Source organism: Anolis sagrei, chromosome 1 (genome assembly GCF_037176765.1).
Source record: "Anolis sagrei isolate rAnoSag1 chromosome 1, rAnoSag1.mat, whole genome shotgun sequence".
Lineage (NCBI taxonomy): Eukaryota > Metazoa > Chordata > Lepidosauria > Squamata > Dactyloidae > Anolis > Anolis sagrei.
This window is the reverse complement of record NC_090021.1, coordinates 304,526,352-304,543,706: the sequence shown is the minus strand read 5'-3', so window position 1 is coordinate 304,543,706 and position 17,355 is coordinate 304,526,352. Positions and strand designations below refer to the sequence as shown.

At 41.4% G+C, this 17,355-nt stretch overlaps 1 protein-coding gene across 2 annotated transcripts in view; it reads left to right on the top strand.

Annotated features, from left to right (window-relative positions):
• LTBP2 (latent transforming growth factor beta binding protein 2) overlaps positions 1-17,355 on the top strand; it is a 176,327-nt gene that overhangs the window by 81,767 nt on the left and 77,205 nt on the right. For both annotated transcript variants that reach the window (XM_067462891.1, XM_060758570.2), the window contains exon 8: positions 2,016-2,118. In XM_067462891.1, coding sequence (XP_067318992.1) covers positions 2,016-2,118 — 103 coding nt within the window. The remainder of the gene's footprint in view (positions 1-2,015; positions 2,119-17,355) is intronic.

Sequence of the window (17,355 nt, the reverse complement as noted above, 5' to 3'; positions counted from 1 at the left end):
GATCAATGACATCATGTGCAGCTGAATCTATAGCCTATAGCTGGATGCAGAGCAATGACATCACCCCAAAGACCCCTAGAGGTCCCTGCCAATGCCTCTCACTGTGCATATAGCTATGGAAAGCAGGTGGACACTTGTCTGCTGCTCTCCTTGCTTTCTACTCACCAGGAAACACTGTAGTTGCATAACTTAAAGATGATATCATCAAGCAAAGGCTTTGCTTGCTGGGAAATAATGGTTTTTAGAAAGGCTAGTCATTACATGGTCAATAGTGAATTCTGACCTCTGTAATGACCAAAACACTGAATTATGGTGTAAATCCCACTTCTCGACTCAACAACAGGATGCTATCCATATTACAAGCAGCAGAGTGAGTCCTTATAATAAAGAAAAACATCTACAAAAGACCAAATTGAAAAGTAAGGGAGAAAAATAATGAGAAGTGACTGCAAGTGCAAGCAGAATGTATTCCACAGATAATGTAATGTAACCTCAATTTTCATTCTCAATATTCTTCCAATTTCAGTTTGATGCGGTATTAGGAGTATGTTGCAATCTCTGAGTATAAAATCTTTCTTGTTGTATCAACTGCACTATGGAGATCAGTAGCCCTTGAATCTTTGCCAAAAATGCTACGTCCACAGATCTAAATTTTATCATATTGCTCAGCCCTTTCTTTATTTCCAATCTCTTTTTTTGAGATGGGAAAAGTCAATCTTTTTGGGTATCTGTCAAGGCAACCAAATGAGTCAGAGACTGAACTAATACTAACAGACTCTTCTTGTAATTGACTATAAAATTATGTTTTTGCAATATCAGTCTCTCTGCCATATGATTAATTTCCTGCTCCCAGTCTTCACCAAAATGTCATCCAAATAGGGTACAGTGGTACCCCATTTTTTCCTTCCTTAAATTTGGTATCACTGGAGCCCACACATTGGTGAAGATAATGAGAGCAGGTTGTAGACCAAAAATGATATGACTTGCAACTGAAAATGAGATTCCCCAAACTGTAAACAAAGAGATTTCTTTCCACTTGGGCCAAAGGGACATGCAAACATACTTCCTGCAAATCATTTAAAACAATTCAGTTGTTCACCTGTAGCTTTTCTCTGATTGTCAATAATCTTTTTCATCTTGGACTGTTGTTACTTCAGGTAAGTGTTTAAGAAATGTAAATCCAACACTGGATAGTATGAGACTTTGTTCTTCTGTACTATGAACCGGGCTGTGGCACAGCTAGCTGATAGCCAGCTGCATTAAATCACTACTGACCGAAAGGTCATGAGTTCGAAGCCACCCTGGGCCTGGAGTGAGCTTCCAGCCATTAGTCTAGCTTGCTGTCGACCTTTGCAGCCTGAAAGACAGTTGCATCTGTCAAGTTGGAAATTTAGGTACCTCTTTATGCAAGCAGGCTAATTTAACTAATTTACGACTCCATAAAACCTTCCAGCAGTGTGCAGAAGAATGAGGAAGTACTCCATCAAAGGACTCGGTGTCACAAATGGAGGGTGAAGCAGCAGCTACCTTTGTGGCTGGAATTGAGTCGGAATCGAGCATACCCTCATGAAGCTGAAAGTTGGAATGTTAAATTGCCTCTGTATCTGTCTATGTATGCTGTATGTCTAATTGCCATTGAGTGTTTGCCATGTATGTGTGCGTTGTAATCCACCCTGAGTCCCCTGTGGGATGAGACGGGTGGAATATAAATACTGTAAACAAACAAACAAACACACAGAATATACACCCTGCTATTGTTTTCTTTAGAGTCTACAATATTCTATGGGAGTAACACAAGGGGAAATTCACCTCCTCGGGTCTGTCAATAAGGCATCTATAGGAGGTCATATTTTCGAAAGGGCTTCTCTTGAAGATCTTAACTGCATGGCAGAGTCTTGGCTGCTCTAGCTTTGGTAGTAGACAATAGGAACAAAGAACTTGGGCAATGTGTAAACTTTCTTCTTAAAGATGGAATGGATAGCATTCTGATACTAGGTTTTCTCTTTCCTTTCCAGTGCGCTGAGCCATTGCCTGGCCTGGCCAAGTATGAGGATTGTTGTGGGAGTGTGGGGGCCTTTTGGGGGGCCAGCAGATGCATCCCTTGCCCATCGAAACCAGGTAGGTCCTCTAAAGTGGGTCACTTGTAGCACTTCTAGCTTCTGTTGATGTTCTTCTGGTAGGGGTTATTTACAAAACATAACACAAAACTAAGATGTGGTGGGGATGAACTTTTTGAAACAGAATAAAGACAGGCATAAGTAATTACCTCTCATTTTGGGGATATTGTTTCCTCTCTGATATAAATTTCTTATGTGAATACCCTCAGGCAGTTGCTGAGGGTATGAGAATACTGGCATTCTCAGCATTGTTTACTTGGCTGGCGCATCAGTTCAGTTTGGTTTGACTTGCTTGCTTGCTGGCTCAGAACTTTGCAGCCTTCCTACATACTACTTAGTAAAACTGAAGGGCAGCCTGATGTTTGTTCCATCTCAGAGACTTTAGAAAAGAGAAAACTGGAAAATCAAGGCCATCCTTTTAGAAAGCTGGAGATTGGCTGGTGAGGTTGCATACTCAGCCTTATGGAGTTATAGGTCTGCTTTCGATGAGGGCTTGGCAAAGCCTCTGGAAATAACACTACATCAAACAATTGGCAGCACTGAATCTAAAGTCCATTCCAGGGGCATAGAAATACAGCTTTGCTTTTTCTTTTCCCACTGTCCAAAGAGATTGAAGCAACCACAGAAGATAGTTGGGTTATTTTGTCAAGAACATGGTACTTCCATTGATTTATTCCCTTGTGTACACGGGGTGAAAAGGGAGACTGACAGAGGGTCCTTCCAGATGGTTGGTTCCTTAGTGCTTGCTATTCTTCTGCTGAAAGCTCTATTCAAAGTTACATTTGGCTTTTCACACTTTGAGCGAATTACGTTTTTTCTTTGTTCTGTGGTCAGTTTTTTTTCACCCTTGGGGGTTTAAATCTGAGTTGAAAGCATTGACATTTTACCCTACACTTTTCTGAAAAACCTGGGCTGTTTTATGAGTGCCCACAACCTGAATTGGATTTGGTGTTGAGTGAAAGAGTTGGTGGCAGAGATAGGCGGAAGGTCTGGTGATCTTTCCCACCATGACATGATACTCATTTCCAAGTTGTTGGCATGGAGCCATCTTTGTTTTGAAAGTGTATTCCATGTTGGTGTTAATGCACCTCTCCCTATCAGCATTTAAATATCAGCCACTTTGCTTCACTTAATAAGAGGTCTTACCAAGGCAAATGTATAAAATGTGAGCATTTGTATATGCATGTACATGGAGATGTGACATGGCATAGATACGGCCATGTGACAGGCAATAATGGGAAATATAGCACATGTGATCATTGCAGAACTGCCCTTTTAAATGAAAGTAAGCTTGTGTTGTCAAAGGATCCCCCCAGGCAGCAACCAGTCAGGCTTTGAAGCTGCAAGGCCATTCAATGCTAATCAAGGTGGCCAATTGCAACATTCACACTTGCTTCAAGTAGTGCTTTCTCCCACCCTGGATATTCTACAGATATATAAACCTCACTTGCCTAGTTTCCAACTGACCTCACAATCTCTGAGGATGCTTGCCATAGATGTAGGTGAAACGTCAGGAGAGAATGCCTCTGGAGCATGGCCATAGAGCCCGGAAAACTAAAAGAAAACTAAAGTAAGCTTGCATAGAGAAAATGAGACTCTCTAGAAATATGCAAGCTGAAGGAGATTTTTTTCACTTGTATGGACGACATCTCTGTGGTAATAATACCAAATTTCACAAGCAAAGAGGCAGAAAGCTTTGCAAATTGAGAAATAGCTGTGTTAGTTTTCGGTGGCCACCCACTCATACTTTTACAAATCTAACGAAATATATATGGCTGAGAAGAGATTAGAACCTCCAAAGAATGAAAATAAAATAGAAATCAGCAAACACTTCATAACATGGAAATTGGATAAACCCTTTGCTGATGTTTGCTCTTTATGAGAATTACAACTAGGTAGGCCTTGCAGACAAAAAGCAGAAATATAATCTAGTATAATATAAATGTGATGATAAAATAATGCAAGCCAGGAATGGAATAATGAAATAGTATAAACATGCTCTGGGAAGACTGCACTTCCTATCATGATTACATGATGCAAAAGTCCTGTTATTCCAGCGATATCGATGCAATTGTATTTCACTAACCAAACAAATTGGTGGGGGAGGGGGGGACGACCAACAACAGAAGAACATGGAAGAAAAAATGTATCACATGCCACTTTCAAGAAAGACTTGACTGTTGGCAACCAAGGACTGACACAAAAGCTTTCAGGCATCAACAAATAGATTGTACAAGAAGGCTCTAAATGCCCTTGCATTCCTCAAGTCAAAACCAGGCTTCAGTCTGTTAATGAGCTGCTCCCTACGTGTGGTGTGTGAAATTCAACTCATGGTCTCAGAAAGGGATTACTATTATATCAGAAAGCATGGCCTCATGGGATCAAAGAATCAGAGGCTGCAATCACTGAGAATTCAGATGCCTCACCTGTTATTGTATCATTTTATCTGGGTCATATTTAGCCTGCTTGGAGATTGTCTAGGGAACCTGTTCAAGGCTTTGTATTCATCTTTAGCCTTTCTGAGATTTACTGGATAACAGGCAAACACAACTAACACACAAAGTTGGTGTTGTCATTAGGGTTAGAATATTGTGAGGGCATCTTCTACCAGAGCTCACATGGCAACCTTGGGATTTCTCGTCCTGACAACTGGAAAACTCTTTTCTCTTCCTTGCAATTATTATTATTATTATTATTATTATTAGTAGTAGTAGTAGTAGTAGTAGCAGCATCAGTATTATTTATTTTATTTACACCTCACCTTTTTCCCTGTGGGGATTCAAGGTGGCTAACAATCACACACTTTGATCACAATTTGAAACATAGCAAATACAAAAATTAAACATTTAAATTAAAATTATTTTAGCTTTGATTAAAAATAGGGAGACAGCTGCCAGAATTGCCTTAGAAGTTTGATCTGATGCTAACCCATGCAATGTTGGCCTAGACATCTCAAACCTAGCTGCTTTGAGCCCCCTTTGTGGAGAGGAAAAGCAGGATATAAATAAACATAATACATATAATCATAAACATAATACTAATAATATCCCTGACCTGACGATTGTGGAAAAAAACAAGTATAGATTGTTGATGTTGCAATGCCAGGTGACAGCAGGATCGACGAGAAGCAACTGGAAAAGCTTACACGATATGAGGATTTGAAGATAGAACGTCAAAGACTCTGACACAGGCCAGTCAAAATGTTCTCAGTGGTGATCAGCACACTGGGTGCAGCGCCTAAAGGCCTTATCTGCACTTAAAAATAATCAGCGCTGACAAAATTACCACCTGTCAGCTGCAAAAGGCCTCCCTACTTGGATCTGCATGCATTACTCAGGAAGTGTCAGATGTGTGATCAAATACAAAAGCCAGCATAGTGATCTTGTTTGCTGTGTAGTAATCTTGTTGTGTATCAAATAACAACAACCTAGGAAGTCTTGCAGACTTATAGAGTACTAGCTGTACCCGGCCACGTGTTGCTGTGGCCCACCTTACCTCCCTCTTTCTCTCCTTCTTTCCCTCATTTCCTTTTCTTCTTTTCTTCTCTCCTTCCTTCCTTTTCTTCCTCTTTCCTTCTTCCTTTTTTTCTTTTCCTTCCCTTTCTCTTTCTTCCTTCTCTGCCTCTTTCCTTTCTTCCTTCCTGTGGTTTTTTGTTTCTATTCTTCCTGTTGTCTTTCCTTCCTTCCCCCCTCTTTCTCTTTCTTTCTCTTCCTCCTTTGCTCCTCTTTACTTCCTTTTCTGTCCTTCTCTCCTTCCTTCCTTCTCTTCCTCTTTCCTTCTTCCTTTTTTCTTTTCCTTCCCTTTCTCTTTCTTCCTTCTCTGCCTCTTTCCTTCCTTCCTTCCTTTGGTTTTTGTTTCCATTCTTCCTTTTGTCTGTCCTTCCTTCCCCCCTCTTTCTCTTTCTCTTCTTCCTTTGCTCCTCTTTCCTTCCTTTTGTTTCCTTATCTCCTTCCTTCTTTCTCTACCCATTTCTTTCCATCCCTCTTCATTTCCTCTTTCTCTCTTTTCTTCCTTCTCTACCTCTTTCCTTCTTTCATTCACTCTTTGCTTCCATGTTTCCTTCTCTGTTTCCTTCCTTCCTTCGATGTTTTTCCTCTTCCTTGATTGGGCCCGCCGTGGTGAAGGGAGAGGGCGTGTCTTACCGGAGGGGGGGTGGTAGGAGGGAAGGATTGAGTCTGGGCGGGAAGGGGCGGGGTGGTGAAGGGAGGGGGGCATGTCTTACCGGAGGGGTGTGGGAGGAGGGAAGGATTGAGTCTGGGCGGGAAGGGGCAGGGCAATGAAGGGAGGGGGCGTGGTTTGCGGCAAGGGAGTGTTGGCCGGCAATGTGTGCGCGGCGGGGGACTTGCGCCAGGGCGCTTCTGCGCATGCTCCCTTTGTTTTGGAAATTGTGGGTTTGGTAAAATGTTGTTTGCTATTTTGATGAGATTTGTGCATACCTTGTGGGTTGAGGTATGTGCATGGGAATTTTGGTAAATTTTCATCGGGGGGGGGGGGTTGAGTTTTGCCGTGCCGTTGGACGCCCCTTACAGATTTATATATATAGATTTCTATGTACTTTGGCCTTCTCATTCATCTTCTGGTTACCCAGCCTCATTGTCCGAGTATTTTAATTAGATTGATAATGTTCTCAAAGTGCATACAAGTATGTTTTGCCATCTAATATTTCTCAAGGTTTTTTAGTTTTTGTCCTAGAGAGAGAGAAAATATATTTTTGCTGGAAAATTGGAATGGGCCATTGTGCATAGCATTGTATTTAGTACATTCCCTCAATGGACCTCCCAGTAGGTCAGCCAGAGTTGGTAAAGAGGTGGCAGATCATCCAATTTAAGCCAGAAGTATTGAGAAACACACTGAGTGATGTTACATCCGCACCATTCTCTGTGCTAGAATGCAAAACATTGGGAAAATTCAACCTTACCCATCCTCTCTAGGGTAATAATAAAGATGACTCAGTTAAAATACAGAAAGTAGTGAATGAACCCTCCAATGGAGCTGCTCCAAGGTGCCCCAGGGAGGGTGTGCCCTGCTATGGGGCAAATTTAACTAGAAAAGGGAGTTGAGTCCATGGAAATGGAATTTATGTAGCACTTTTCATCAATTGTTCATTTATATAAATTCTTTCTATCCAGTGGAATCTCAGCATGAGCTTGGGGTGGGTTGCTCATCATTCTCTCCAGAGTAGTCCCTAAAGATTTGGAATAGATTCTGCTATTCTCAAGCCAGCAAATAATCTCAGACTGAATGTATACTTATTGTATCAACAGTCTGATAGCTTGCAAATTTTGCTAGTGGAGTGCAGCTGGCAGTATTGCACTAATTGTTCTACAGTGCATAGAAGTGTAACCGAGCAATTTTAATTGCTTAAATAGATTCACTGGGGATGCGTGAATGGAAACCTATCCCAGACACCAAACCTATTAAAAGCTTTTTGAGGGTGCTATAGAATCCACGTGACCAGAACTCCATATGCCATTGTAGAATCATATTGTTGGGATAGTCTATAGGCATCTGTTCCAAACCTCACTTTTCTCCAAACCATTGACACAATTGCCCTGTTTGAAGCCACCAGGAATCCAAGCCTGCTGTGAATTTAAAGCTTCAGCTTATTAAGAAAGAATGCAGTTCAGTTGGGCTCAGCAGTCTTTGCGAAGGTGTTCAGCTGGATGGCTAACTAGCTTCCCAAGAGAATTGCCCTCCTAGGGAAACTCAAGGCTCACCAGCCTCACGTGCCTCACAGCAAGCAAACTGAATATGTGGCATAAACACATTCTCACACACTTAAACTAAAATGAGAAGATTCTGGAACAGGTTCTTAGCCTTTTTCTTTTCTGTAGCTTCTCCAGTGAAATGATGAAAAATGGTGCAAACATTAAATTGTATGGAAGCAACTGATAACAAAGTTACGTTGCGCTTGCCCCGTTCCATTGTGGAGGCCCACGTGATGCAATGGGTTAAACCCTTGTGCTGGCGTGACTGCAGACCGAAAGGTTGGCAGTTCGAATCCAAGGAGCAGGGTGAGCTCCCATCTGTCAGCTCCAGCTTCCCATGTGAGGACATGAGAAAAGCTTCCCACAGGATGGTAAAACCTCTGGCTATCCTTTAGGCAATGTCCTTGCAGATGTCCAAGTCTCTCACACCAGAAGCGATTTGCAGTTTCTCAGGTCACTCCTGACATGGAAAAAAAAGTTCAATAGTGATGTTGTGATGCTGTCAACACTTCAGCACTGAAATCTCACTTTTCAGATAAAATCTAATGCATTCTATGTGCAATCTCATTTTGTAATGGCATTTGACTTCAGAAGGTCAGAGAAAACTGCACTATACAGATGGAACAATAACATGAGGGTGGAAGTGCTAGTTTTTGAAATAACTGCCCCGGTGGCACATTGGGTTAAACCCTTGTGCTGGCAGGACTGAAGACCGACAGGTCACAGGTTCGAATCCAGGGAGAGTGTGGATGAACTCCCTCTGTCAGCTCCAGCTCTCCATGCGGGGACATGAGAGAAGTCTCCTACAAGGATGGTAAAACATCAAAACATCCGAGCGTCCCCTGGGCAACGTCCTTGCAGACAGCCAATTCTCTCACACCAGGAGCGACTTGCAGTTTCTCAAGTCGCTCCTGACAACCCCCCCCCCCAAAACAAACTAAACAGACCCTGGGAATTGACATTATACTTACACATAAATATCAGATTAAATAGTTCTAAGAAGTTTGTTTCTCTTTTCTTTGTATACAAACCAATTCCTCTTTCTTTTTTATTTGTTATGATGTCTACATTGATGCATCTTTGGTTTATTAGGTGACCATCTCCTAATAAATTACCTATACATCCCCCATCACATGTACACAAACTACATGAATCAGTTCTAAAACTTAAAAGTTTTCTGTGGTGAATTAGCTGCACTCTGGTTGTAAAAAAAGAGAGACTTAGCTATGAAGAGATGTAGGTGAACTCTTTCTGGCAAGCATGACACAAATTCTATGTTATTCTATGGTACTACTCTAACACCAGCTGTAGTATATACATGCCATCTCTGTCATGGAATAGAGTTGTTCCTAGTATACCAAAGCTAGGAGTGTTGCACTACTTCAGAAGCCTCCCTTTTCTCTTTAATTGTGCAAATAACTGTTATATGTGCCATGTTTGTCACTTATATACATATCACATACCCATAGTCTAAGCTTAGATCTTAGAAAATTACTTTTTGAGTGCACAACCCAGTGCTATTGCTGGCTAGGAGATTCTGGAAAGTTTTGTCCAAAAGCAATAACTTTTCTTTGCTCTTGTCTAGGCTATCATTCAAATTTGGCATTTGGGTACTGAGGCATTTTCTTCCACATATGTGAAGTCACTAAGTACTCAACAATGGTCTCAAGAGGGTGTAGCCATGAAAACTCTAGGTCTGCTGTAGAATTGCATATGACCTTATAATTCTTTCCATTCCAAGGAGCATGACTCTCTGGGCCTGGAGCTGTGGATTTGGAAGAAGGAGAAAGTACAACTCAATTGAAGAAAAGTGGTCAGATGGTCTGACTAAGCACAGCTGGTGACTGGATCTATACAGTCAGTCAGGAAGGATTAGGGATTCTCACTCTGTGTGTGTCTGTTTATAATTCCTTTCAGAAAGAGGAAATGTGGCTTAGACTATCTGGCAGCTGAGAGATCCTTCCTTAGGAGAAAGAGGGTATCAATCTGGCCAGAAAGATTGGCTAAGTGTTAAAATGGTGTAGTCTTTAAGCTATCTTTAGTGCTAGATTTGTAAACAGTAGGCTTTGTTGCAAGTACCAGTAATCCTCAGGTAGCTAAAGAGCAGGACTCCACTTACACTGCCTAAAGAGTTACATTTCCCCAGTGTCAGATCATTGATCTGGTAGTCTTTGTTATGAATACAGCTAAATGATATGAAGAACCTTTGCCATTTTGCAGAACGTTTGGCACAATTAGAGCCTTGGAGAGAAGAGAAGACGGTACACTGTTCAGAGCTTTAAAACTGAGATGCTTTTATAATAGGTTGAAAATATTTTAGAATAACACTGTATGAGTGAAAAAAATCTATGGCAAGAAGATATTTTAGTGGACAGCTACTCTACCATGCTGACTTCCAAACTACCATAGACATTGGGTTGCTGTGAGTTTTCTGGGTTGTATGGCCATGTTCCAGAATGCCATAAACATTTCAGGAAGAAAGCACATCACTTTGAAATAATGTTCAATAGCTTCAGATATGTGAACCAAAACCCCCAATTTTCTCCGTCTTATAGAATCATAGAGTTGGAAGAGACCACATGGCCCATCTAGTCCAACCTCCTGCCATGCAGGAAAAGCACACTCAAAGTACCCCTGACAGATGGCCATTCAGCCTCTGTTTAAAAGCTTCAATGGAAGAAGCTTCCATCATACTTTGAAGCATAGAGTTCAACTGCTGAATAGCTCTTCCTCATGTTCAGGTGGAATCTCCTTTCCTGTAATTTGAAAACATTGTTCCAAGTCCTGGTCTCCAGGGCAGCAGAAAACAAGTCTTCTCTCTCTTCATTATGACATCCTTTCACATATTTATACATGCCTATCATGTCTCCTTTCAACCGTATCTTCTGCAGGCTAAACATACCCAGCTCTTTAAGAGACTCCTCATAGGCCATGGTCTCCAGATCTTTCATCATTTTAGTTGCCTTCTTCTGGAATCCTATGTTGATTAGTGTTACAGAATTTGTAATCCAACATATCTGGAGGAGACCAGATTAGGGAAAACCTCCCTATACTCTGAAATTTATTTTTACTGTGGTTTCTTCTTTTTGATGGCCGGCCATACATTACTGCCATTGTTTAAACCCACTTACTCCCCCTCCCCTCAAGCCTTGTTGCTTTGGGTTGTTCTTTGATGGGACAAAACAGACACCTTTTGATATCAAATATTTTTTGTTTTTTCTTCAGTGTCAGGGGTGACTTGAGAAACTGCAAGTTGCTATTGGTGTGAGAGAATTGGCTGTCTTCAAGGACATTGTCCAGGGGATGCCCGGATGTTTTGATGTTTTACCATCTTTGTGGGAAGCTTCTCTCATGTCCCCACATGGGGAGCTGGAGCTGAAAGAGGGGGCTCATCCGCACTCTCACTGGATTCGAACCTACGACCTGTCAGTCTTCAGTGCTGCTGGCACAAGTGTTTAACCCATTTTGCCACCAGGCGCAATTACATACTTATTTTCACCCTCATCCTCTTATCGATCACAGAGCTACTTAGATCCTACACTATATTAGCTTGAAGAAGTTCACAAAAGAAAATTTAAGTCTTCAGGTGCCCTCCTAATGTAAACAGGTTCACTTGTGGGGAGCTTTTGGGAGGTGAGGACTAACTCAAGTAGACAAATCTCAGCTCTCTGCACCATTTCCACGTGTACTATGGGGATCTCCAATCTTCCAGCTTAGCTTTTCAGGAAATGTAAGAGGGGGGAAAAGCCAGTAAACTTTCTTCTGTGATCTTTCTGAAATTTAAACTCTTTTAACCTAGAGTGAAATTCCTTCTGTTGCAGATCACACAGTATGCTGTGAATTTAAAAGTTGGAATTTTACTGACTTTCAATAAAATAGCATTGGACACAGGTAGGTAGTGACAGTTTCTGTGAAATCCAGAACTGGCATGAGGATTCTGTCCTACCCAATTTCCATGTCATTTTAGATGCTACATATACACATGCCACTTTTCAAATCTCCTCAGGGTTCCCAGCTTTCAATTTAAAGAAGTGGTTTGGAAAACACTCAGTACTTGCCGCATACTTTGCACTTTGATGCATATCGTTCTAGGCTATGTGTCTGCTACAGTGCTCCAAGCTCCTTCCTTTAGTGAAAGCAGCTGCATATGAAAGCATAAGACCTGGGGGCTAACAGAAGCCAGAAGAGAGTCATTGCGGCTATGAATTATGAGTACCTGCCAAATCCACACTGACTTGCACCTTGTTGAAGTAGTTGCATACTAGAAATCAGTTTAACAGTCACAGTTAATCTCTGCTGGGGGCCCCTTGCTCTGGGGGTGAGGAACTACTTTCAACAGCAAAGTGATGGAACTGGGCCAGGTATCACAGTCAGAAAACAGGGAATTGCCTGTATGACAGACAGGAGGCCTCCTTATGGAGTGGAGAACAGGTTCCAACAAGAGAAAGATATTATTATTTAGTGAGGAACCACACAGAAGAGAAGGGGAACTAATCTGCTTAATTAAAACATTCAACAGTTACGGAGAAGGTGCCACTGATGGTGGGATAGGTTTGTAGAACTGTAGGAATATTTGCTTAAAATGCTGGTCTTTTTGATAGATGACTGCTTCATTGTTCAACCTGGAATGATTAAATGCAGCTTAATCAGAGTATGTCTGAAGGCATGTCACAGTGAATGACTCAAAAGCATATAACAGCTTCTTCCAGGGTCTCAGCATCTCAGCAGGATTTTGCATGGCATTGATGCCTGCCCAGGACCTTCGGTGTGGGTGCCTATGTTTGTGACCTGACAGTTTTCCCCCTACTCTGTTTTGATGCAGTATTGACAAATTAAAACATTCTGTAATGTCAAAATATCAGTCCTTAGGGGAGACATAGTTCATCATTTAATTTCCTGCAAAGTCTCACAATGTTTCTTCGGGTTGTATGTTATGAAAATTCTAGCTCAAAACAGTCTGGCACTGATCCTGATGCTGCAACCCATCAAAACAAGTACAGCAAGTACTGCCACGAAAAAGGTCCCATCATAGATCACCCCAAACTGTGGATCTTTTAATATTATGTTTAGTTTAACCCCCCCCCCACCCTTAGTTCTTTATTTCTAGCCCCAAGTAGTACAAAAAGTAAGGCAACCTAGTTCCTGAGGAACACTTTTGCTTTATCTTTCTTCTTCTCTCTGCTGTATGTCAGTATGTCTGTATTTGTGCACACTCAGAAGGAGAAACATGCATACATTTGTGGAATGGTAAGATCCAGCACTATAAAACAAGATAGGTAAAGGTAAAGGTTTTCCCCAACATTAAGTCCAGTTGTGTCTGACTCTGGGAGTTGGTGCTCATCTCCAGTTCTAAGCCAAAGAGCTGGTATTGTCCATAGATGCCTCCAAGGTCATGTGGCAGACATTACAGCATGGAGCGTCCTTACCTTCCCGCCGGAGCACTACCTATTGATCTACTCCAGTGGTTCCCAAACTTATTTGGCCTACCGCCTGGAAATCATTTTTTCTAAATCTTCTCTTCTTTCTTTTATGCTTTCACCACCCCCTTACAGTTATTCATCGTCCCCAAATGCACCTGCAGCCATTATCGCCCCCCCCCCCCCCCCGGATCACTGCAGTGCCCACCAGGGGGTGGTAACGCTCACTGATCTACTCACATTTGCATGTTTTTGAACTGCTAGGTCGCCAGAAGCTGGGAATGACAGCAGGCGCTCCCGCCGCTCCCTGGATTCAAACCTGTGACCTTTCGGTCAACAAATTCAGCAGCTCAGCAGTTTAACTCACTATGCCACCGGGGGCTCCTATATATAACCATAAATGGAAGACCAACAAAGAAAACATATGTGAAATCATGACAAAACAATCACAACTGAAAAGACTGATGTTAGCCATCCTGTCTTCACAGATGCTTATGTCCCGCCTTTCATTCAAAAATCATGTTGGTTCACTTCAAAACATGGCACTGAAGTTTTCCTGGAATTTATTGGCTTGCTTATACTCACCTATAAAAAGTTTTTTAGAGATTTAATTGTCCATGTTGCCAGCTATTTAAAAAAAACATAGCACTATTTTAAGCAACTTTTAAAAAGTCTCTATAGTGAGTCAGGAAACCATGTGTTGCCAAGACTGTGAGAACCTTGTAAAAAATGGGAAAAGGTAATAAATGAGCCCTGGGCTATTACTCCAGCACCTAATCAGAAGCCTATGTCATTCCTTCCACTTTCACTTCCCTTACCACGTGCCACCAGAACACAAAACCCCCCACATGAGCAGAAAATTTTGGAATGGCAGTCACAGGTGGCAGAAATGCACCATTTTGGCAACACCTGAATATAACAGTAGCTTGAAACTGACCTTAAAACTAAGTGTAGACTTCTTAAAAAATGAAGGGGTGGTAGACTGCTAAGGCTTTTTCCTGCAAGACCTGAGCAAGTTTTGTATATGGTAGTTTATTATAAAGCACTGAAATTGTGTTTACTCATTAATGCTGTTTTTGTTCCACATTCTCGGAGGTGTGCTGGGCAGGCTTTAGCATGAGGAAATATGAAATTGATTTGTATCGCTTATTCTAGAATGAAGGGTGGGCACAATTTTCCTTCCTCTAATCTTTGTTTTCTTCTGTCAGTATAAAGGATGGAGCAGGATAGGTTGCGTTTCAACTTCTTTCTTCATGTGTGAATGTGTTTCAAATTAGTACGGATGTTCACAGCAATTTTTCTATGTTCAGTTTGCTTTGAAAGATAGAGCACTAGACTGAGATGTTGGCCCCATTTACACTTACAGTTTAATGCTGTTTCAAATTTGAAGAAAGTGGTTTTGCCCGGTAGATAATTACATAGGAAATCCTGGAGCCAGTTTGAGGCTTAGATGGTGATACAAACCACAGAGCGCTGAGGCATACTAAGGACTTTCTTTCATGTGTTTTTGTAGAAGCTTGGCCACCACAGTTTGAAGCTAGCATCAAACTGCATTAAATGGTCACCTTTATCAGAATGTGAATGTTCATTTCTGAGCTGGGAAGTAAGTGGTCCAAGGGCCACATTTTATGAAGTGTTCAATGCCATACAAGTTTCTGGTCATGACAGGTGCATCTTTGTTCTTGCTCTTTGTCCTGTTCCTCTAGGAATGAGTTCCTCTTCTGTGTATGAGCATGTGGAAGAGGCAGAGATAAAGCAACAAGAAGAGTGAACAACCCATGCAATAGGTCCACTCTTATCTCTGACTCTTCCCATAATTAGCTGCAGCTCCCCACTGAATTTTTCAGTGAGTCGGTGGCCTCTCAATACATTTCTCACTATGGGTATATGGTTTCAGCAGGAATTTAGCACCCAAGTATTTGACATTAAGTCATCTGTCAGCTTTGATGATCCTGTGCATTAAAGACTTCAAAGAGCCCTAGTCATCAACAAACTTGCATAGATCTTGTATCTGTAATGTAGTCTTCCTCTTTTTCTACTGCTTTTTACTTTCCTGAGCCTTAGTGTGTTTTCCAGTGAATCTGTCATTTCATCTTGTGTTCAAAATATGACAGTCTCAGTTTAGTCATTTGAGTTTCTAATGAGAAATCAAGCTTATTTTGCTCTCAGACTTCCAGCATCACATATGTTGAATGTCTACACATTCTCAGTGGGCCTTCTCAGTGGTGGCCTCTCAGTTGTGGAACTTCCTTCCCAGAGATATTAGATCGGCCCCCTCCCTCCTGACCTTTCGGAAAAGAGTAAAAACTGGGCTCTTTGAGCAAGCTTTTGATAACATGGCATAATTGGATAAATACAGTATGAAGAAATAAAGAACATGAAATGGCTTAGGCGACGCAAATGGATAAGGAGTCGAACTGGTAGACGTTAATTGTTATAGTTTTAATTGGTTTTTATATAGATTTTTATTATGAGATATTAAATGTTTTTAATTGATATGTATATATGTTTATGGCATCTAATTGTTGCCAATCTGTACGCCACCCTGAGTCGCCTTCGGGCTGAATGACCAAGATAAAAATGCTGTAAATAAATAAAATAAATAAATAGTTGTGAATTTTTTACTTTTTTCAAGCTACTTGAGACACTGCAAGTCACTTCTGGTGTGAGAGAATTGGCCGTCTGCAAGGACGTTGCCCAAGGGATGCCCAAATGTTTTGATGTTTATACCATCCTTGTGAGAGGCTTCTCTCATGTCCCCGTATGGGGAGCTGGAGCTGACAGAGGGAGCTCATCCACACTCTCCCCAGATTTGAACCGCTGGCCCGTTGGGTCTTTAGTCCTGCTGGCACAAGGGTTTAACCCATTGCGCCACTGGGGGCTCCTAATTTTTTAGTGTGACCCAATGCGGATCATGCCCTCATGCATAGGTAAGCTTCTCCCACTCTCCGTTTTTAAAAATTAAATTCTGCTCCTCATGTGGAGGCATGAAACAGGCATCAATGCTCTCCTGGGCAAATAGGTGTGAACTGCATTCAAGGTTCCTGAAACAAGAAATTGCCCTTTCCCCTCCAATCAGCTTCAGTGACAAGCCACAATACACAATAATACTATTCATAGGAGAGAAAAAGACAGACACTGTTTACTGTTACTGTACAGTGCTAAGATTATTGAAGTGGCCATGAACTCTGGAGTTCTTTGCCTTTTTAAAAAAAATCTAGAAATTCAAATTATGCATGCTTGGATGTAAGTTTCATGGTTTTCAGTAAGGCTTACACCCAGCTTAGTAGGTTGCTCAATCTCTGAGCCAAGTCTGGATTTAGCACTTTTGTTTTGAATTTGATTGGTGTGTGCATATGCTCAGGGTGTGGCAGGTGCCCATTCTTGCCATTGCACAAAGCAAGTGAGTGCATGTAAGCAGCAAGTGACAAACTCCTGGAAATCATGGCACTCCTGTGTATTATGCGTATTATGAAGGTTTTGCAATATGACACCAGCATAAAGGAGGCATGTGTTATTTGGAAGGCTGGAGGCTAAAACTCTGTTTATCATGAAGTAAATGTTTTTTTTTTCTAATATCAATCATCACTCAGAGTATTTAACTTAATATTAAAACCACTTGCTATGGGAAATTATGAAAAATTCAATAATGATTCCATACATACACAATAAAATACTTTATAGCTTTTTAATAATATTTAACAAGGATTTAAAATTGTATGAAAAGTCCACATTCCCAGTCCATAGAGTCACATGGACAAAGGTTCACAAATTTTGCTTAGCACTGAGCCAGCACTGAAGCACAAAAAATGGGAACTTGTAAAAAAAATCCTCTTGCCCATTTCTGAGATTTCTTAGCTCTAGTTTGGCTGCAGGGATTCCAATGACAATCATATAAGGAAAAGGAAAAGGTTTTCCCCTTACATTAAGTCTAGTTGTGTCCAACTCTGGGGGTTGGTGGTCATCTCCATTTCTAAGCTGAAGAGCCGGCATTGTCCATAGACACCTCCAAAGTCATGTGGCCAGCATGACTGCATGGCATGCCATTACCTTCCTGCCAGAGCAGTACCTACTCACATTTGCCAGAGCAGTACCTACTCACATTTGCACTTT